Source organism: Lactuca saligna, chromosome 2 (assembly GCF_052625555.1).
Source record: "Lactuca saligna cultivar CGN05327 chromosome 2, ASM5262555v1, whole genome shotgun sequence".
NCBI lineage: Eukaryota > Viridiplantae > Streptophyta > Magnoliopsida > Asterales > Asteraceae > Lactuca > Lactuca saligna.
This window is the reverse complement of record NC_136418.1, coordinates 107639530-107663105: the sequence shown is the minus strand read 5'-3', so window position 1 is coordinate 107663105 and position 23576 is coordinate 107639530. Positions and strand designations below refer to the sequence as shown.

Genomic DNA, 23576 nt, shown 5'->3' with positions numbered 1-23576 from the left:
ATATATATATATATATATATATATATATATATATATATATATATATATATATATATATATATATATATATATACAACAACTAGCCTTAAATATAGTAGATTAATTAGTAATACAAATGGTATCTAGTCTTATCATTATCTCTAATATTAGTTCTAATATTATTGCTAATAATAGTACAAAAAAATTAATTTATTTTATAAAATTGTTGAGACGATCCCCAGTTGGTTAATCATTTGCACCCTCTTTGTAAACTAAAGATTTTTGACTCTTTTCTTACTGAAATTATGTCTCCCAAGACCATCTCCCATTCATATATTAACCCCATTTCACTATTAATCTGTTGAATATTTTTGCTTCTTTTGAAAAAAACTCAAAAAACTCTATTTGATGTAAAAAACCACCGGCAATTTGTTGTTGTATTCTGGCTTCAACGATCACCCAAGGGGTCGCCTGCCACAACCATTTTAAGAAACCATTATTGCCGAAGGGAACACCATTGTATCGGTGGCGCCTAGGTGGCGTGAGGATTACATGGTAAACAATGAAAGAAATCAAGATAAGGACGTGTATTTGTTTTGGATTACATGATAAACAATGAATAAAGCATAAGGAGGCTTTCCAATTAAATTCTCTGTTTCTTCCTTCTCTTCTACCAGAGTCAGCATTCACTCGAAGAGTGGGGGTCTTGCACCTAGTTTGATCGTATCAATCGCACTAATCCTCTCCAATTGGGGTAAATGAGACAAAGATGATTAAGAAAATTCATTCAAGTGTCACCTCACACGAGGAGCATGACACGTGGTTTTAAAAATTAAAGTCGTTTAAGATAATTAGCATCGCTTTTTGTATGTTTTAGGAAAGTAAGTAAAAATGGGAGTCTCCGTAAGGATGTATTATCATCAGTACATCATAACTTTTATAGCTAAAGTTTTCTTATATTTAATTAGCATCAAAATAAATGTGAAAGATAATATTATAAATATATATTTGACATGTGAAACAACGTTATTTATTTCCTACTTTTCTAATGTATATGTTTTATACCGTTTTTGTTTGGAGTTTTACCACGTGATAAAATGTATCATATACATTTTAATTTCGAACTTTTTTAACATATGATATATTACTGAAGGGTAAACTACTAAATTATAAAAGAAGCCTCGTTGAAATTAGAAAAGACAAAAGAGTCCCAGGATAGCTCTATGCTTGGTCTACTATTCACTAGCTAAGAGAAATAAGCACTCAAGTTTGTAAGTTTATGGTGATAAATACAAACAATGCCTTTTCCATTTAAACTATATGCACTTAATAAAGTTCAATTTAAAAATAAATGCTCCAGTACAAACGCAAACAGACAAAAGAATTATATTAATCACTTATTTTTAAAACAATGTAAAATCAAATCATGGTCTAACATTAAGGTGTGTATGTTCTGATTCGCAGTGACTCCTTATTGAAATGAAAACAAGTCACATATATAAAGCTCGTTTATTGAATAGTTCAAGGCTAAGCGTGAGATAAAATAAATTTAATGTCAACCCAAATAAATGTCTGAGTACTCTTGAGAACGAGCGCTTAAAAAAAAAGAATGTGGCCTAGTGGCCTTGGAAGCGTTGACAAGTGTTTTAATATACAAATTAGTGACATATTCTCTTCGTGTTACTTGCTATTTATACCTCTCAGCTTTATATCCAAAAGCATAACCTCCCTCCCTCAACCCCATCCTCTCTAACTACGGGTGAGCCATGAGAGTTACCACCGGTGTCCCGTTCAGGGCCCCTTTATGGCCTATAGTCATCGCATTAACCGTCTTTGGTGTTGCTAACCTTATAGCTGTCTCGACTGATCCTTATATCTATTCTTCACCACCACCACCATATATATACAAGTCTCCACCACCACCGGTGCATTCACCACCACCGCCATATTTGTACAAGTCCCCACCACCACCGGTACATTCACCACCACCACCATATTTGTACAAGTCTCCACCTCCACCGGTACATTCACCACCACCGCCATATTTGTACAAGTCTCCACCACCACCCGTGCATTCACCACCACCGCCATATTTGTACAAGTCTCCACCACCTCCGGTAAAATCACCACCACCACCATATCTGTACAAGTCTCCACCACCACCGGTGCATTCACCACCACCGCCATATTTGTACAAGTCTCCACCTCCACCGGTGCATTCACCACCACCACCATATTTGTACAAGTCTCCACCACCTCCAGTTAAATCACCACCACCACCATACTACTACAAGTCTCCACCTCCACCGGTGCATTCACCACCACCGCCATATTTGTACAAGTCTCCACCTCCACCGGTGCATTCTCCACCACCACCTTACTACTACAAATCCCCACCGCCACCAACAAAGTCTCCCCCACACTATTACTATAGTTCTCCACCACCACCAAAATCCTACTACCCCGTACCTTACCCTCACCACAGGAAACTCATCGTAAAGGTCGTGGGCAAAGTTTACTGCTACAGCTGCTATGACTGGAAATACCCAATCCAATCACACGCCAAGCATCACCTCAAAGGTATAAACTTTAGTTTCTCGCACTACCTTAACTGTTATATATATATATATATATATATATATATATATATATATATATATATATATATATATATATATATATATATATATATATATATATATATATATATATATATATATATATATATATATATATATATATATATGACTTGATGTGTATGCATGTTCTTTGACCCATGTTCTATGTTTCTGGTTTTCCACATCTCTTTTCCCTAACGATACATTTAGACATATAGACAATTAATGTTCAGAAAATATCTATCTTATCGTTCGGTTTTATTCGTTTACTATCTTGCATTTTAAAATAAATAAAAAAAAACATAATGAAAGTGATGTATATTTCCGAGAAAATGAAACTTTAATTTTCTAAAATTTCAATTTTGAGTTAACTTGTTAAGACATATAATCATATATTGATTACTTATTATACCATTACCATATATATTATAATACTTCAAAAAAAATAAAAAATAAAATAAACATACCATGCTAAGGTTTCAACATATTCATTTTATGAAAGGCTACATTATAAGTTATATATTTATGATTATTTTGTATAAGAGTTAATAATATTTATTTAATTTAAGTATTTATACCTGAAATCATATCATGCATAGCATAACATGTTTTAATTTTGTAGTAATTGGTATATTACAAAAGGTGGACCAAAAAATATACGTGAAGTTGACTTTTTTTTTTTTACTTGTGTTGAAAAAGATGCTGTTGTTGAAATTACATGCAAGGCTATTGGCTAGAAAGAAATTTTTGCATATGGAAAGACTAAGATCAATGGCAAATATGCAATTACGGTTGACGGTTTAGACTATTCCAAGTATGGAGGAGCAAAAGCTTGTACCGCTAAGCTTCATATGGCACCAAAAGGAACCAAATGCAATATTCCAACAAATCTTCATGGTGGTTTGAAGGGTGCCGTGCTAAAGGTCAAATCCAAAAATGCTTATGAGGTTGTCCTTGAGGCTGAACCATTTGCATATGCTCCTAAGACTCTATCTACGCTTTGTGAGAAGCCAAAGCCAAAACCAGAGCCCACTCCTTCTCCATATTATTACAAATCTCCACCACCACCGCCACCCACTTACTTGTACAAGTCTCCCCCTCCACCCGTTAAGTCTCCTCCGATATATCACTACACTTCACCCCCACCCCCTAAGAAATCACCACCTCCTCCATACCACTACACATCACCCCCACCACCCAAGAAATCACCACCTCCCCCATACCATTACACATCTCCTCCTCTACCGGTTAAATCTCCACCACCACCATACCACTACACTTCCCCTCCACCACCAGTGAAGACTCCTACCAAGTACCACTACACATCACCCCCACCACCTAAGAAATCACCACCTTCCCCATACTACTACAAATCACCTCCACCACCGGTTAAATCTCCACCCCCACCTTACCATTACACTTCACCACCACCACCAGCGAAATCTCCACCACCACCATAGCATTACACTTCACCACCACCACCGGTGAAGTCACCACCCCCACCTTATCACTACACATCACCTCCACCACCGGTGAAGTCACCACCCCCACCTTATCACTACACATCGCCTCCACCACCAGTGAAATCTACGCCACCGCCATACCATTACACATCGCCTCCACCTCCTGTTAAGTCACCACCTCCTCCATACCACTATACATCACCTCCACCACCAGTGAAATCGCCTCCCCCACCATATCACTACACTTCACCACCTCCACCCGTGAAATATCCACCGCCACCATACCATTACACTTCACCTCCACCACCTGTAAAATCCCCTCCACCGCCTTACCATTACACATCACTACCACCACCAATGAAATCTCCACCCCCACCATACCACTACAGTTCACCTCCTCCACCGGTAAAATCCCCTCCACCACCATACCATTACACATCACCCCCACCCCCCGTGAAATCTCCACCACCCTCATACCATTACACCTCACCTCCACCACCAATTAAGTCACCACCACCACCATACCACTATACATCACCACCACCACCGGTTAAATCCCCACCACCACCTTACCATTATACATCACCTCCACCACCGATGAAATCTTCACCTCCTCCATACCATTACACCTCACCACCACCACCAGTTAAGTCCCCACCACCACCATACCATTACACCTCACCTCCTCTACCAACTAAGTCCCCACCACCACCATACCACTACACATCGCCTCCTCCACCAGTTAAATCTCCACCACCACCGTACCATTATTCTTCACCTCCACCACCAGTTAAGTACCCACCAGCACCATACCACTACACATCACCTCCACCACCTATGAAATCTCCACCACCTCCATACCACTACACCTCTCCACCACCACCAGTTAAGTCCCCACCACCACCATACCACTATACATCACCTCCACCACCAGTTAAATCCCCACCTCCACCTTACCACTATACCTTTCCCCCACCACCAGTTAAGTCATCACCGCCACCTTACCACTACACATCACCTCCACCACCTGTGAAATCTCCACCACCTCCATACCATTACACATCACCCCCACCACCGATTAAGTCACCACCACCTCCTTACCACTACATATCTCCCCCTCCACCACTAAAATCACCTTTTTCGCCCGTATATATCTATGGTTCTCCTCCACCCCCAACTAATTATTAGACTCCCATAACTTTGTTGTTTGCAAGATACAACCATGTAAGTATATTTTTTATTTCTTTTTCGATATCATGAAACATTCCCAACATTATTACAAAACTTTAAATACATGACACATTCATAACAACATCATATTTATTTATGTAGGTTTTTTTACTGCGAGTTTAATTAAGAAGGTTCCTTAAGGGGATGTTTCAAAAGTTGTTCATCCACAACCATTCCATTTCAATAAGTTCCTAAATGATACACTGAACTTCATCAATCTTTTTGTTACAAATATTTCTTTTCCTCATCATCCTTGTGGTTCATCCTATCCTTGAAAAAAGAGCTTGAAGGGTTATATAATGGAAACGTAAAAACAAAAGTACAATTGTTTGTCGCCCGAAGAGGGTGATAAGAGTATTGTAGCTTTAATATTTTTCTTTTCAAGTTTCTTATTTCTATTGTATAAAGGATAACTGATGGTTCTTTTTATTTTTATATATTATTGGGGTAATCTTCTGATTTTCTTTTTTGGACTCTTATATTGTTGGAGACATGGCCACTGCACAACATATTCGTATCCAAATTAATTACTTGAGCCTATATGGGTTACCCACTTGACCCAAGATAAAAACATTGACAAATAAATTAAGAGGGAGTTAATTTATTATTTAATGAGTGTTTGTAAATAATTGGAAGTGATTGTAATTATTTACTATTTTTTAAATTGTTAATTAATATTTAGAAATTAATTGGTGGAAACTAAATAATTATGCTTAAAAGATTTATATAAATTAGTTGAATACATAATAGTTAATTCTAAAGGATAATTACTAATGAATAAAATAATTTATCCTTGATTCAAATTTAGAAATGATAATATTCCCACCAACTATATAAAAGGAGCAAGCATAAGGGTTTCAAGGGTCTATTCAAAACCATAAAGTCATCCACCCTTTTTCCTGTCCTCATCTTTGGGCAACAACAACAACCTAAAGAAAACAAAACACATGTTTCTTGGTGGTCAAAATTCTCAAGTCTCCAAAGCTAGGGTTCTTGCTTGTTTGCTGGTTAAGGGTTATGATCCTATCAAAGGACTCTTGTTTGAGTTCCTCAATCTTATTCGCATTTCTTAAAGGCATTTCGTAAACCTCTTTTTAGGGTTAGGGTTGCTATTAATAGAAATAATCATGATCTAATGTTTAGTTATATACGTTCTTGACTTAAATGCTTATTTGTTTACTTTTTAATTAACTATTTTCTTATGAAGAAGAAGAAGAACACCTTATTATTCAACAATGGTATCAGAGCCTTAGATTCTTGTTAATAGCACTTTGAAATAAGTTTTCAAAAACATAATGTGTATGATCTTGTACATACTGCTTGGGAAAGTGTGTAAAAAACATACACATTAAGGCTGTGGGGATTGGTCACCTCCAACCCACCGAAAAAGTGGTGTCACCTCTGCTCCACATCATCTTCACCACCAACCTAGTACATATAGAAAATGGTCACCACTTCACCATTATCTTTTTTTTATTTTTTATTTTTTTATTATTAAATTAAATAGAAACTTAATTTAGAACACACACACACACACACACACATATATATATATATATATATTAAAAACATAGAAAAATAAACCTTATATATATATATATATATATATATATATATTTAGAGAGAGAGAGAGAGAGAGAGAGTCGAAAGCTTAATTTAATTTAAAGATAAATATAAGGGTATAACGAGAAACAAAGATACATTTTTAGGAACCATATATGTAACTACAATTAAAAAGAAAATAGATGAAAGCCATACTCTTGTTGATTATTTGTGATTGGATATCTTGGCCAGTCCTTGCACTCACGCCACACCCAAGCCACCAACCCTTAGGGTGGTGTTCACTAGTCTTTAGGATGCCACGTCGGCTTCCACGCATGGGCTTCTATCCTATAACACTGTAAAATTACAAATAAATTTTTCATTTTTAAAATCACATAACTCAATATCACATTTCCAAAAAGACCACAAAATATATAAGTTGTTGAAACACAATTCAACAAATGTTTATTAAAATCCCAGAATCCTCAACATCATTATCTCTAACTGGTGTGTACAATTAAGTCGGCGCCTTCCCGCAATCCTGAGAAGTACCCGAAACACATATCACACAACACGGTAAACACGAAGCATAGTGAGTTCCCCAAAATACCACACGAAAATAATTAGCCTCTCATGGCTATATCTCATCAAGACCCTCTGGCTCATGTGTCTCAATGAGGATCCTCCGTTCTCACAACTCGGGTTGGACCCTCCGGTTGTAGCACCTGGTTTCCGGTATGTGAATTTTATTTGAGCATTGCCCTAATTTAGCCTTGGACTCGGCGAGTCATAGGGTCCGACTCGCCGAGTAGGGACGAGACTCAGGACACGTTTTAAGTAGGCAACTCGGCGAGTCCACATCCTGGACTCAGCGAGTCACCGCTGCTGGATGAAACCCTAAGTTTCAAGGGTTTGCACCCTATTTAAACTCTCATTCCGCCCCAACTCGTCCCCATTCACCCCCAGAACTCCCCCAACATCGTTTTCCCTTGTTTCCTTGAGAGATTGAGGTGTTCTTGGTGTGTTCTTGAAGGTTTTGAGGAGAAAGAGGAGTAGATCAAGAAGAGGAGAAGGATATCGGCCATCTTTGTGTCATTTCAACATTTTCCTTGAGGTATATCTCGTTTTCCCCTGTTTCTATGCTTAGGATGTCATTTGGGACACTCTTGAGCAATTCTCCAAGCTTGTTTGTGCTTAAGGACTCGTAATAAGTGGACTAACCTTTAGATCTAGGCAATATTGAGCTCCAGGAGCTCAGATCTGTGAGCTTTATGGCCCCATGTGGCTTGTTCATCCTAGATCTACCCTTTTGAGGCATTTTGCACCCTAAAATCCACATTAGTGAATGTCCACACGTAAAGTTGGAAACTTTACGTGTGATTTGTGTCCTAGAAGTCCAGATCTATGAATGGCATGGACTGAAACCGAGTAAATATGTGTATTTGGTGGATGCATGGCGACGACTCGGTGAGTCGCATAGGTGACTCGGCGAGTCTGGTCGCGAGTCACCGATTTGGTCCCTTCTTCATGTGTCGAGTTGAGCCATGAGTCACAGGGGGTGACTCGGTGAGTTGGGAGCTGAACTCACCCATGTTAGGACTCGGCGAGTCAATGCCCTGACTCGGCGAGTCCAAGGCAATCTTCATAGATCAAGAACAGACTCGGCGAGTTGTTCATACAACTCGGCGAGTCTTAGCATAAAGTGTTCATCGGATGAAGATGAACTCGACGAGTTGTTCATGCAACTCGGCGAGTAGGATGAAGGAGTTGAACGACAGTTAGAAGGTGAACTCGTCGAGTCATAGCCCGACTCGACGAGTAGAACCAGGGACCCAGGACATTGGTTTGCTAGGGACTCGGCGAGTGGTGATCCACTCGGCGAGTCGGGTCAACTGAAAGTTGACTCTAGCTTTGGCTTAGAGCTAGATCGGGGGTAAAATGGTCATTTTACCTAAAGGTCAGTTAGCAGTGTTTGATTGAGTATGTTGTGGGAATTGCAGCCGGAGGACTCCCGGAGCAGCAACAGTCAGTTAGTTTCCGATCAGTTCAGCAGCTACTTTGAGGCGACCCCCATCATCTTGAGTCGACCCCCATCATCTTTGGGTCGATCAAGGAAGGGATCGTGGAGTTGATGGAGGATCGCCTACGGGCATTCAGGAGCGACTTGGCCTCTAGCCAGTCGGGATCTCGCACACTGTCCTTCAAGGACTTCAGAGGCAGTGGTGCGCCGGATTTCCATGGGGTGAAGGACCCCATTGTCGCCAGGCGGTGGATTGCGGATATCGAGTCCGCCCAGTTGACCAGCTTCTGCCCCGAGGGGTCGAAGGTGAGGTACGCAGCAGGGTGTTTACGGGACCGGGCCTGAGATTGGTGGGAGTCAGTGGGTGACTCGTTGGGAGCCTCGGCTATCGAGGCAATGACCTGGTCGGACTTTGTGGCTAAGTTCAGGGCAGAGTTTGCGCCAGCGGTCGAGCTTCAGCAGCTGGCCAGGGAGTTTTTAGACATGAGGCAGACGACAGAGACCGTGGCGGAGATCACCGCCAAGTTTCGGGAGAGGGCTTTATTGGTGCCCCAGTATGCAGGTGACGAGGATATGAGGAGGACTCGTTACCATGATATGCTACGAGCTGACATTCGGGAGCATGTTAGCTTTTCGGCTTGCCCTACCCTGGACTCCATGATTGCCAGGGCTAGGGAGAGAGAGATAGATTTAGAGCACATTCGGAAACGGAAACTTGAGGATGGTCAGGCATCAGGGGCTTCGGGGAAGAAGCCCAAGGGATCAGATGGGAGGCCAAAAGGCCAGTCGGGATCGAGCCGCTGCAGGAGGTGCGACAGGCCGCACGAGGGGGCGTGCAGGATGGGATCGTCAGGCTGCTACAAGTGCGGCAAGTTTGGGCATATCAGCAGGGATTGCACTGCTCCTGCGACAGTTATTCAGACATCGGAGTTGCTGTGTTTCCACTGCAACCAGAGGGGCCACAAGAAGGCCAATTGCCCCATGTTGACAGTTTCAGCACCAGTGAAGGCGCCAGCTCCAGCGACCCTGCGGATCACGGATGGCCGTCAGGGCAAGGTAGAGGCTCCAGTGGTGAGGAGTCGGGCATTTCAGTTGACTGCTGAGGAGGCACGCGCCGCGCCCGATGTGGTGACGGGATCGTTCCATGTGAACAGCATCCCGGTTCAGGTATTGTTTGACTCGGGTGCATCCCGATCGTTCGTTTCTCTTGCTCTTAGCAAGAGATTTCATGAGACTTCAGGCGAGTTAGATTGCCCGTTAGAGGTAGAGATTGCTGACGATCGATCGGTTCGAGCGTCGATGGTGTTTCGAGATTGTGTCCTGCGACTGTTTGAGGAGCGTTACCTGGTAGACTTGGTTCCCATTCCATTGCGTGGGAACAAGGTGATTATTGGTATGGATTGGTTGAGCCCTAATGGGGCAGTGATAGATTGCGCACAGCAGCTAGTGCGAGTCAGGACCCCAAGCGGGGGAGAGTTAGTGATTCGTGGAGAGCGGCCGCAGTGTGGACCCACTGTGTGTTCAGCAGCGAGGGCTAGGCGCTACCTTCAGCAGGGATGCGCGGGTTATGTCGCGTATGTGATGGATACCCGGGAGGCGGGTAAGGCGACCGTGAGCGAGGTCCCGGTGGTTCGAGATTTTGCTGATGTTTTCCCGGAGGAACTACCTGGGATACCTCCGGAGCGACAGGTGGAGTTCAGGATTGACCTCATTCCCGGTGCGGCTCCGATAGCCAAAGCACCATATCGGTTGGCTCCTCCCGAGATGCAGGAGTTGTCTACGCAGCTGCAGGAGCTGCTGGACAAGGGATTTATTCGGCCAAGCAGTTCACCCTGGGGAGCCCCGATTCTGTTCGTAAGAAAGAAGGACGGGTCGCATCGGATGTGTATAGATTATCGGGAGCTGAACAAGGTAACGGTGAAGAACCGATACCCGCTTCCAAGGATTGACGACCTATTTGACCAGCTTCAGGGAGCATCTTGGTTCTCCAAGATTGACTTGCGTTCGGGGTATCATCAAATGAGGGTCAGGGAGGAGGATATGCAGAAGACTGCGTTTCGGACGTGCTATGGTCATTACGAGTTCGTGGTGATGCCGTTTGGGCTCACCAATGCTCCTGCCGCATTCATGGACCTCATGAACCGCGTGTGTAGACCGATGCTGGATCGGTCTGTGATAGTCTTTATCGATGATATCTTGGTCTATTCCAAGACTCGGGAGGAACACGAGGAGCATCTGAGGGAGGTATTGGAGACCCTGAGGAGGGAGAGCTTGTATGCCAAGTTCTCCAAGTGTGAGTTTTGGTTGCGCGAGGTGCAATTTCTTGGACACCTCGTCAACCAGAACGGGATTCTGGTTGATCTGGCGAAGGTCGAGGCCGTGATGAGATGGGAGGTCCCGAAGTCTCCATCCGAGATTCGGAGCTTCCTGGGATTGGCGGGCTACTATCGGAGATTTATCCAGGATTTCTCCAAGATAGCCGTACCCCTGACACGACTGACGAAGAAAGCCGTGGTCTTTCGGTGGGGACCCGAGCAGCAGGCTGCGTTTGAGATGCTGAGACAGAAATTGTGTGAGGCACCAATCCTAGCCCTGCCTGAGGGCGTAGAGGATTTTGTGGTTTACTGCGATGCGTCCATTTCGGGGTTGGGCGCAGTCCTGATGCAGAGGGGACATGTCATTGCCTACGCGTCGCGGCAGCTCAAGCCTCACGAGGCAAATTACCCGACGCACGATTTGGAGTTGGGGGCGGTGGTCTTTGCCCTCAAGATTTGGCGGCATTACCTCTATGGGGTTCGGTGTACCATCTACACGGACCACAAGAGTTTGAGGTACCTCATGGACCAGCCGAATCTGAATATGAGGCAGCGGCGGTGGTTGGACGTGGTGAAGGATTATGATTGCGAGATCCTTTACCACCCGGGGAAGGCCAATGTGGTGGCCGATGCGCTTAGCCGCAAGACGGTGCCGATCAGGGACGTCTGTTTGAGGATGACTGTGGTGACTCCCCTGTTGGAGCAGATTCGGGAGGCTCAACAGGAGGCTATCAAGGAGGAGCATCGGAAGAACGAGCGTGTGGTGGGTCAGGTTTCCTCCTTTGATTATGATGGCAGAGGAATTTTGACATTACACCGTAGGGTGTGGGTGCCGTATCACGGTGGTGTGCGTCAGATTTTAATGGAGGAGGCGCACAAGTCCCGATTTTCTATTCATCCCGGGGCGACGAAGATGTATAGGGATCTTCGTCCGGATTATTGGTGGCCTTGCATGAAGCGGGATGTGGCATGGTACGTCGAGCGGTGCTTGACCTGCAGGAAGGTCAAGGCCGAACATCAGAGGCCGCATGGCAAGATGCAGCCATTGGACATTCCACTGTGGAAATGGGAAGATATCACGATGGATTTTATCACAAAGCTTCCCAGGACCGCACGGGGAGTGGATTCGATTTGGGTCATCGTGGATAGATTGACCAAGAGTGCTCACTTTCTTCCGATTCAGGAGAGCATATCGGCCGAAAAATTGGCCGACATCTATATCAGAGAGATTGTGGCACGGCACGGGGTGCCAGTATCGGTAATCTCGGACAGGGATGTGCGTTTTACTTCCAGATTCTGGAAGAAATTTCATGACGAGTTGGGCACTCGTCTTCATTTCAGCACCGCCTTTCACCCGCAGACAGATGGTCAGAGTGAGCGGACCATCCAGACTTTGGAGGACATGTTGCGGGCGTGTGTTCTGGATTTCGGTGGTAGCTGGGATACCTATCTTCCTTTGGCTGAGTTCTCCTACAACAACAGCTATCACACGAGTATTGATCGACCCCCGTTCGAGATGTTGTATGGGCGGAAGTGCAGAACCCCGATATGTTGGGGGGAGGTTGGCCAGAGAGTCATGGGAAGCACCGAGGTGGTGCTAGAGACGACCGAGAAAATCCAGCAGGTTCGGAGCAGACTTCAGACTGCACAGAGTCGGCAGAAAAGCTACGCTGATAGACGCCGATCCGACTTGGAGTTCCAAGTCGGGGATATGGTCCTCCTGAAAGTGTCGCCTTGGAAAGGTGTCATTCGATTCAGGAAGCGGGGCAAGTTGGGCCCAAGGTTTATCGGGTCGTTCAGGGTTGTAGCCCGGGTGGGCAAGGTGGCGTATAGGCTGGACTGCCAGCCGAGCTCAGTCAGATCCACAACACCTTCCATGTTTCGCAGCTGCGGAAGTGTCTGGTGGACGATTCAGCAGTAGTACCGTTGGAGGATATTCAGGTTGATGACAGCTTGAATTACATTGAGCGCCCAGTCGCAATACTTGATAGAAAGACCAAGACGTTGAGAAACAAGAGGTTAGAGCTAGTAAAGGTGCAATGGCAGCACCGCAAGGGTTCGGAATTGACTTGGGAACCGATGGACGAGATAATGGAGCATTACCCCGAGCTGTTTCAGGACCAGGCAGCAGACTTCGAGGACGAAGTCTAAAATAAGTGGGGGAGATTTGTAGCACCTGGTTTCCGGTATGTGAATTTTATTTGAGCATTGCCCTAATTTAGCCTTGGACTCGGCGAGTCATAGGGTCCGACTCGCCGAGTAGGGACGAGACTCAGGACACGTTTTAAGTAGGCGACTCGGCGAGTCCACATCCTGGACTCGGCGAGTCACCGCTGCTGGATGAAACCCTAAGTTTCAAGGGTTTGCACCCTATTTAAACTCTCATTCCGCCCCAACTCGTCCCCATTCACCCCCAGAACTCCCCCAACATCGTTTTCCCTTGTTTCCTTGAGAGATTGAGGTGTTCTTGGTGTGTTCTTGAAGGTTTTGAGGAGAAAGAGGAGTAGATCAAGAAGAGGAGAAGGAGATCGGCCATCTTTGTGTCATTTCAACATTTTCCTTGAGGTATATCTCGTTTTCCCCTGTTTCTATGCTTAGGATGTCATTTGGGACACTCTTGAGCAATTCTCCAAGCTTGTTTGTGCTTAAGGACTCGTAATAAGTGGACTAACCTTTAGATCTAGGCAATATTGAGCTCCAGGAGCTCAGATCTGTGAGCTTTATGGCCCCATGTGGCTTGTTCATCCTAGATCTACCCTTTTGAGGCATTTTGCACCCTAAAATCCACATTAGTGAATGTCCACACGTAAAGTTGGAAACTTTACGTGTGATTTGTGTCGTAGAAGTCCAGATCTATGAATGGCATGGACTGAAACCGAGTAAATCTGTGTATTTGGTGGATGCATGGCGACGACTCGGCGAGTCGCATAGGTGACTCGGCGAGTCTGGTCGCGAGTCACCGATTTGGTCCCTTCTTCATGTGTCGAGTTGAGCCATGAGTCACAGGGGGTGACTCGGTGAGTTGGGAGCTGAACTCACCCATGTTAGGACTCTGCGAGTCAATGCCCTGACTCGGCGAGTCCAAGGCAATCTTCATAGATCAAGAACAGACTCGGCGAGTTGTTCATACAACTCGGCGAGTCTTAGCATAAAGTGTTCATCGGATGAAGATGAACTCGACGAGTTGTTCATGCAACTCGGCGAGTAGGATGAAGGAGTTGAACGACAGTTAGAAGGTGAACTCGTCGAGTCATAGCCTGACTCGACGAGTAGAACCAGGGACCCAGGACATTGGTTTGCTAGGGACTCGGCGAGTGGTGATCCACTCGGCGAGTCGGGTCAACTGAAAGTTGACTCTAGCTTTGGCTTAGAGCTAGACCGGGGGTAAAATGGTCATTTTACCTAAAGGTCAGTTAGCAGTGTTTGATTGAGTATGTTGTGGGAATTGCAGCCGGAGGACTCCCGGAGCAGCAACAGTCAGTTAGTTTCCGATCAGTTCAGCAGCTACTTTGAGGTGAGTTACCATCCAGTAGCAGTGGGTCTAAGGCCACAATGCCGACCCACCAGTAGGAGATGTATGATAGATGATTGTCTTTGTGATATCATCTAAGTTTGCTACTACCTGATATGTTATATGCTAGCATGATATGTTGTATGTGATAGTAGTAGAGTTTGGTTGTTAGGACCAAAGGGTAGTCAGACACCCCAGATACGTCTGACAGTATGTGATGATATGTTTGCATGCTGGCTTGTTATGTTATATGTGATCGTAGTAGTAGGGGGTGAAATAGTCCCCGAGGATCGATTGTTAGGACCGATGGGTAGTCAGCACCCCAGAATGGCTTGACATGGGTAGTCAGCACCCCAGAATGGCTTGACACGGGTAAGACGGCACCCCAGAATGGCCGTATGGGTAGGTCGGCACCCCAGAATGGCCGTACCGGGTAGTCAGGTACCCCAGAATAGCCTGGCAGTACATGTGTTATGTGTTTGTATGGTATGCGGTACGTTAGGGGAACTCACTAAGCTTTGTGCTTACGTTTACAGTTTTGTTTTCAGGTACCTCTGCATCGAAGGGGAAGGAGCCGGCGCGGTAGCGGCACGTCATACACACACTCTTCGGTTTCCGCATTTATGAGATTTACTGGGATTGTACTCTGATATTTTGATGGGATGTATGGTTTGACTTTTTAGAACATGGTTGCGATGTGTTATGGTGTGAACAAACAATGTTTTTATTTATTAATGTTTTCTAAAGTAATACCTTAAAAATGAAATTTTCGGACGTAAAAATTGGGTCGTTACACCGGTCCTAACCACTAAAGCACAAAATAATATACAACATAAATCACAAAGACAAATGCATAATATCATATAACTCAACATAAGCATATAAGACCCTCCGGTCACACGTTATTACCAGTCAGGTAATTATAGTGAGAAGACTCACCTCGTAAGTAAAGCAAGTATGTCTCGTACTCGAACTACCAGTCTAGCCTCTGCCTAATGTATATCGTAATTAACTCTAATTAATAAACTACCCCCAAAGCTGTTAGGCTAAATCCTCTACTAATTTTCAAAATGATAAAAGACCATTTTACCCTTCTATGGCTTCCAAAGTCCACAATTTGACAAAACCCTAAAAGTCAACAAAAGTCAACACCACGCTTGTACGCAGGCATCGTAAGCACGTAATTATCCGTGTTTGACAAGGTTTCCTCCTCCGCAATGTTGATCTTCTGGAACATTAGTACTCACGTCGTGAATCCTAAATATTCACGTCGTGAGTTGAGCTTTCTTGTAGACTTTTATTCTTTTAAGTCTTCAAGCCTCCAAAGTTCCATGCTTTGTCACTTTTAGTTCCTTTTCTTCAAAATGCCTTCTATTTGGGTGCAATATATATTTTAAACTTATAAGTACCATTATTCAATGCAAATAACCAAAATATTAATAAAAATATAAGTAAATATTGCCTAAAAACATGTATAAATATGACAATATCACAGGGCTTACAACCCCTTTACGCTGGGTGTACTACTTTACCATGCATGCATCGGGAAACTTCGACGCTACGTCGGGCGTATCTGGGAGTACACTTAGCGTACGGCCGAGACTTATTTTTCCCACTCTCCTGGTCTTAATCTGTTAAGACCTTAGATATAATCTCAGATCTAAACTCAATTAAGGCTAATACTCCATAAAGTTTTTGACTTTAAGCCTTAGCTTAGCTAAGCAAGTCTAAAACTCCTAAACTCTCACTCCTTACTCACAAAAGTTCTCATATATCATGTATGGGAAGATCTTGAAGTCCAAGATCCCATTTTAATGAGTCCACTCAACTAGAGACACTTAAAGGGACATGTATTATGCTCTGGACTTCAACAAACTCATAAAGTTCCAGGCTTTAGGACATAAACTCTAAAATGAACCAAAATATGCACAAATCAAAACAATGAGAAAGCTTTGAGCTTGATACCTCCAAATGATGCACCAACCATAGGGAAACTCAGATTCAAAGCTTGGACTCCAACTCTACTTTCTTCAAAGCTCCTTCTTCACCCAAAGAATCTACAACGATCACTGAAAAGCTCCAAATGGCAACTCAAGCTAAGAAAATGGAATTTAGCGTTTTGAGGGAAGTTGAAGACTGGAAATGGTGGCGGGAAATGAGGCCACCATGTTTCTTAAATAGGGACACACCACACAATTAGGGTTTTCACTCTAAGCCTAGTACGCCCAACGTACTAGGTAGCCTCCGCGTCCATAATACGCACATGAGTACACTGAGTGTAGACACACATATGCCCCACGTACTCATTTTCCACCTTTTGTCAATTAAGGTCTAGCTTTGACAATTCAATAAAAAGTAAGGGCTATAGATACATACCTTATTTCGGGGTGTTACATATCCCACTCCGGATAGACTAAGCTTTCAAGTTACATATTGATACGACAAGAACGATTAAGTTTTGAATTCAACATCTTTATTTCCCTTTTATTTTGATTTTATTATAATTTTAGTTGTATGTTTTGGCATGAACTCATACAAGAAAAACTAAGAAGCTTGTATATATATTATGTATTTAAAATAGTTTTATGTAAGATATTAACAAAAAGTGTTTTGTAAATTGTTTAATTACAACAGTTTTCAAAATAATGTTACATGTTATTATATGGATACAATCATTTATTGAATCATTTCGGACCTGTGTTTATGATGACTTGAGTTGTTTAGTTTATTTAGATTAGTTTAACCGTGACTTGTATGATGTTTCCTTATTTATTTGTAATGTACTTTTCTTTTGTAATTATAATACAAATTATATTAGTTAGGAAAATGTTTTAGATTGGAAATTATAGATAAATAAAGACCAAAGTGAACCAAAAAGGGCCATAGTGATCCGAGTCTTGATGGAGTTCATTTCTAGTAGCGGGTGTAGATGACAGTACAACTGGAGCCATACATTATTGTGGTTGTTTTTCCCTAGAATGACTGAGATTTTTCTTATGATGGCTCACTAGAGAAATGCATAGGACTAAGACAATAATTACCGTTACTTGAATGTGATTTATGTTATTTAATGTTTTGTCTGGGACTGTGAAACCAGGAAACTTGTTTAAATTGAAAAATAAATTTGACATGCAAATGTTTTGAAAAAAAATGATAATTTTAAAAAAAAAAATATGAATAATTTAAAGTGCTCTAAAGATAATTTTTTCGAAATATAGTCAAAATTGTTTTATTTGAACAAATAAAAAGCCCATTTTGAAAATATAAATATTATGCTACCCACTTGTATAACACTTATTATAATTTCTTCCAACATGGTTCAAATGGATGATTTATTATATTAGCTTATGATCGGTACAAACCCCGTCATAAGATATGATAAACATAAATACGGATTAAACATACCAATGTTGACATAAACCTTTGAATCCCGCATATCTAAGAGTCTGATAGAGAATGGGATTGGTAAAGGGTGTTACCTACCAAAGTAACTTCTCCTTTTGATTATGTCATACATCTTTTCAATTAGGACAGAAATATGGTTCTTCTCCTTTGATAACATAATATACCGGGCTATTGATTTTATAAAGAATATAATCAAATCACTTTTAAAATTTTATATAACTTTCTATATGTACTAAAATGCAAAATCCTAAAACCCAAACTTCTCAACACTAAGTATCCTTTTAAATAATAAATTGAATGGATCAAACTATCTTGACTGACATCATAATCTGGGAAATGTTTTCATGTACGATAAGAAAGGTCAAGATCTAAACCTCGTGTTGACAATGCAACTAGAGGTCAACTATAGGAGAATAATGGTTATGTCCTTTGAGTCTAATGGTTATTTCCTTGAGGCTACTGAGGTTGCATGCACCATGCATGTGACCACGGTTGTCGATATTCAAAAGATTTTTGAAAATTTTAGGTAGTTTGATATCACTATGCAGCTTAACAAAATGTTTCAAATATAAGATAGGTTATAACACCCGATCTGTATCACATTAAAATACTATTTTTTTTATAAAACATTTTCTTTCAGTGCGTCCTTTTATAAAATACGTTCCCGAACTTTTCTCATTTCATTTAAAAATACATTTGTAAAAATATTCATTCGGGTATTACAACTGATACAATAAACCATAGTAAACCTACAAGTTACTTACGTCATGGAAGCAACCCCCATGTTCTATCCATTAACTCTGTGCTGTTTGTCTCAACTCAACATTCTAAGTTTTATCTCAAAACATGGAATACATGGCATTTAAACAAATATATAGGACAATCATAGTTTGGTGAGCTACATGGGTTTACACACAAAATTATTATTAAACCACTTGACAAAACTTTAATTTGACATGTATTTTTAAATGAAATGCAAGGCATGATATGCATGTTGTCAGTCAATGCAACACTTCTCGAGCCATCCTGAGAGTCTCAACTATCTTTTGAATCTAATGTCCATAAGGACCGCCCCAATTAGGTTAGTCATATAAAGTGACTTAGAATGTTGACCAATACCAAAGAGCAGATCATCCAAGTAAGGCCCCGTAATTTGTTCCCATTAGAACCCCTAGGAATCTTTGGTCCCCAGACGGACTCCTTGGGCAACATTACATTAGCCCCTATGCAGACCACTTGGGCAACATTTCATTGGTCCCCATGGGGACAATTTGGGAAAGGCAACAAAATTTCCAATATTATGCAATTCTCTGATATAATGTAGGATTACTAGTTTTCCTTAAGTGAATCAATCATGCCTAAGTGATTGATGCTCATGCACATGCACATTTAATAATCACATTACATAGTAAAAGATTTAAACATAATATAACTATAAATATGGTTTGTTAAAACTTATCAATAATTTGTATAAGAAATCATAGCTAGCTAACCATTAATCATAAAAGAGTTCGTTTATTCAAATTTCCTTTCAAAACATGTAACTTACTCTTTATATAAAGAATCCATTTACTCTCTAGCTAGTATTTATTACCTTTGCAACAATAAAACATTTCCAAATCATTTTCAAACCTTTCATGAAATACATTTCTAATATGCCATGTACCCCAAATGGGAGAATCCACATGTACTCACCTGGCCAGTTAGTGAAGACTAACTTCCTATTTGGCTTCTAGCATCATGCTATCTTTTAGCTCAAAACTAATACAAGCTATATGGACAAATTCCTAGTATCCAAGCTATATGGACAAATTCCCAGTACCTCATAACTTGTTGCAATACACGTAAGAGCTTATTTTCATATCTATTATTAGTGAACCTTATTGACTGATCACTAACACACCGAGGTAACTATTTGTTACCAATTCACCAAGCTCCTCAAAACCACTATCAAACAGCTTAACTCCGTAAGTACATAGCCCAATTCTATAATTAAAACTCCTATAAACTAGGGTTTACATCCCTCACTATCTAATTGCGATTTTCGCCACAAAACTATTTTCCTCATACATTATCCATCATCTCATAACAACATCGTGTTACGAGTTTACATACTATATTGTGTTTACTATATACCGACATTAAAATGTGATTCCGAAGGCTAGATGAAGTTTCATAAATGCTTGTGGAAATCGTCGGTACAACATGTTATGGAAAAACGCACACATACACACACACACACACACACACACACACACACATATATATATATATATATATATATATATATATATATATATATATATATATATATATATATATATATATATATATATATATATATATATATAGCTATGGCCGTCGTGGTCACATGTTAAGATCTGTACCCGCTACATGACCCTCTTTATTCGGAATGTGTCTTACCGTTTGAAATATGTTTTTGATGCTTAAGAGATGGCACACTACGACTTTTAAAGGGTGCTTGGTATCCTTCAGACTTTTTGTTGTAATTTTTCGAATAACTATGTACTTTTTAATGGCCATAACTTTATCATAGAAACTCCATTTTATAATAACTTTCTATCCACGAAATCTTCTGAACATTAACTACAACATTCTTATCATTAATCATGCAAAGAGTAAGTTGATTCTCAAATTTTTATGTCCTCACATAGGTAGGTGCGATGTGACATACTATGATCACTCATGGGTTATAAGCTACATGAAGGTGGAAGTGTCCTGGTATATGTGTGGCAACCGAAATGTAGAGGTTAATTGAAATATTGCCAATTTCAAATCGACACGACGAGTTGGAGGAGCCAATTCAGTGAGTTGAAGATGTTGAATCGTGAGGATTTAAGGGCTCTACTTGACGATTTGAGGAGTCTCTAGTGGGCAAGTAGCAGTTATTTTGGTCATGAGATTTATGAGCCAACTCGGCTGTTTGGAGGAGCCGACTCGACGAGTTAGGTGTTGTTTCGGAAACCCTAATGTTGGGGGTTTTTCACCCTATCTAAACACCATAAGTTCCAGGTGATTGCCTCATTTCCAACCTCCATAGCCCTTAAACCTAATCTCGAAACCCTAGAGACTCCAAGAATGTTGTGGATCTATTGTGTGTGTGTTGGTGTGTGTTTGAAGCTCATTCAAGGTGGATAAGCTTGGTGCAAAGTGGTGGTTCAAGAAGGATCTCATAGATATTGATTCTATGCTCCATTTCCAGCACATCTTTGGTATAAAGTTCTAACCTTGCTTATCATTTGAGTAGATCTCTTATTTGGATAAAATTCATGCTTTTAGCCATGGATGCGTGATTGTTGGTGAAATAAAGGTCCCAAGTGCTTATTTTTTCAAATCTATGACCTTTATGAGCTCTTTTAGCATAAAGGTGCCAACTTTATGGTCCTAAGAGCTTCATCCATTCATTAAGTCCTTCTTTTGGTCTCTTTTAAGCTTTTGAGCTTCTTCTAAGCTTGAATAAGTTTAAAGTTGGAAACTTTACATGGCCATCTAACCAAAAATATGGTTAGATCTACATCTTAGAGTTGTGTCCTTGTGAAATAAGTTCTTAAAGATTAAGTCCTTACCCTTTTAAGCATATGGTTTGGGTTTTTAACCTATTTGGTGGTTCTTAAGGGTAAAGTTGGAAAGTTTACCCTTATTATGGCCATTATAGTTCAGATATAGGTGGGAGAAGCTATTAGTTTCGAACATGTCGACTTAATGGGTTGAGTTTGTAACAGCTCAAATTTTCAAATAAAATTTTCATTTAAAATAAAACGTCATTATTCAACAAAAGAATTTATTCCAAGTTTATTGCAAAAATACAAATAACGAATCCCCAAGATCTTCAACAATGGCAGTGTGTACGTGTCACGCCGGCGCCTTCCCACGGTCATCACTAGTACCTGAAAAACATAAACACAACTGGTAAGCATAAATGCTTAGCGAGTTCCCCAATATACAACTTACACACATACGCCTTTCCAGGCCCTGACCTTCCGGTCCACATAACATTGCCTTCCGGCCCGTAAAGTAATTGCCTTCCGGCCCATAACATATCGCCTTCCGGCCCGTATTATATTGCCTTCCGGCCCATAGTATATTGCCTTCCGGCCCATAACATTTACAAAGCACAACACATATAACATAACACACATAGCACATATATCATGCATCATACCTGTTCTTGCTATCACATAACATAATGCCTTCCGGCCCGGATAAACATACATAACATGTATAGCATCTACCTTTCCAGTTATAGCATAAATCACATATATCACATACGACCTTCCGGTCACACAGTCAAACCCTTCCGGGTGAAGTATAGTGAGAAGACTCACCTCGTAGTATGCAAGCTATAAACCCTTGGAGCTACTCGCACTCGATCCACTAATCTGCAGACTCCCTATAATACCACATACCTTTATTAATGATCTTGTCAAACAAGACAACTGTCCCTACTAATTACATACAGGTCAACGGTCAACTTGACCGGACTCGTCGAGTGCAGAGGCGACTCGGCGAGTCTAGACACCCCGACTCCACTCGTCGAGTCTAAAGAACGACTCGACGAGTCCCAGTAAGTCTTCAAGGAACTCGCCGAGTCTGAAGAACAACTCAGCGAGTCCTAGTGAATCTTCAAGCTACTCGCCGAGTCTGATCTTTGGACTCGGCGAGTCCTCGCCATGCAGTCAATCAACTGCCTCCTGTAATTCGCATGATACCGTAATATATAGATATGGGACTTCCTGGACCTTTACACATACTATTACTGGGATTTAAACACTTGTAACAACACTATAATCTATCAAATCCTTAAATGGGTTTCCTAAACCCTAGATTCGTGTACAACACCAAAACTACAGAAATGATCCAAGGATTACCTGGAAAACGTGTTCCCTGTGTCCCCAACCTTCAGAGCTCAACCCCTTGATCCTCCTTTGATCACCACCTTGCCTCTCCTTGCCTAACAACCTCTTCAAGCTTCCACTAGCCTTCTCCCTTGCTCTAGATGCCCACAGTCGTTTAGGTTATCTTCCATCAGCCAAAAGACGAGACATGACGGCCCTAAAGACATTATATACGATCCAGAATCAAAACGGCTAGGGTTTCAGCTGAACAGCGTCGACTCGCCGATTCCCTAATGGACTCGTCGAGTCCAGTCGCGAATCTGTGACCAAGACCGTGGTCCTACTCGGCGAGTCAGGCATCAACCCGCCGAGTCCCCCCCCTAAATATTCCCCAAAATAGTTTAAAGTAATACCTGAAATTCCGGGCTGTTACAGAGTTGTTTGGTCTCGGGCCAACTCGGTGAGTTGGATAGCCAATTCGGCGAGTTGTTTTGGTTTTCGCCGATTCTAAGTTGGTGAGCGTCAACTCGGCGAGTTGGATCAGTTTCTTCCTGACTTTGCGGTTGTCAGAGGAACTCGACGAGTTGAATAATAAATTCGACGAGTTGGGTTAACTTAGGCCGTTGACTTTGACTTT

At 41.8% G+C, this 23576-nt stretch overlaps 2 protein-coding genes across 3 annotated transcripts; both read left to right on the top strand.

The window, feature by feature from the left end:
* Positions 1-1717: 1717 nt before the first annotated feature.
* Positions 1718-3404, top strand: LOC145031327 (uncharacterized). 2 transcript variants are annotated; one of them, XM_078979862.1, is made up of 3 exons: positions 1718-2280; positions 2329-2559; positions 3297-3404. In XM_078979862.1, the coding sequence occupies exons 1-3, from the start codon at positions 1746-1748 to the stop codon at positions 3332-3334; spliced, it is 804 nt and encodes a 267-aa protein (XP_078835988.1). In that variant the 5' UTR covers positions 1718-1745; the 3' UTR covers positions 3335-3404. The 2 variants fall into 2 exon arrangements, with proteins under 2 accessions (XP_078835988.1, XP_078835987.1); XM_078979861.1 differs by having other exon boundaries at positions 1718-2559.
* Positions 3341-5754, top strand: LOC145031328 (uncharacterized). The gene is made up of 2 exons (XM_078979863.1): positions 3341-5284; positions 5393-5754. The coding sequence occupies exon 1, from the start codon at positions 4418-4420 to the stop codon at positions 5246-5248; it is 831 nt and encodes a 276-aa protein (XP_078835989.1). The 5' UTR covers positions 3341-4417; the 3' UTR covers positions 5249-5284; positions 5393-5754.
* Positions 5755-23576: the final 17822 nt, after the last annotated feature.

Coding starts and splice junctions, on each gene's coding strand:
- LOC145031328 (XM_078979863.1), top strand. CDS start 4,418: ATGAAATCTCCACCCCCACCATACCACTACAGTTCACCTCCTCCACCG.
- LOC145031327 (XM_078979861.1), top strand. CDS start 1,746: ATGAGAGTTACCACCGGTGTCCCGTTCAGGGCCCCTTTATGGCCTATA. Junction 2,560..3,296: donor CGCCAAGCATCACCTCAAAG/GTATAAACTTTA, acceptor GTGTTGAAAAAG/ATGCTGTTGTTGAAATTACA.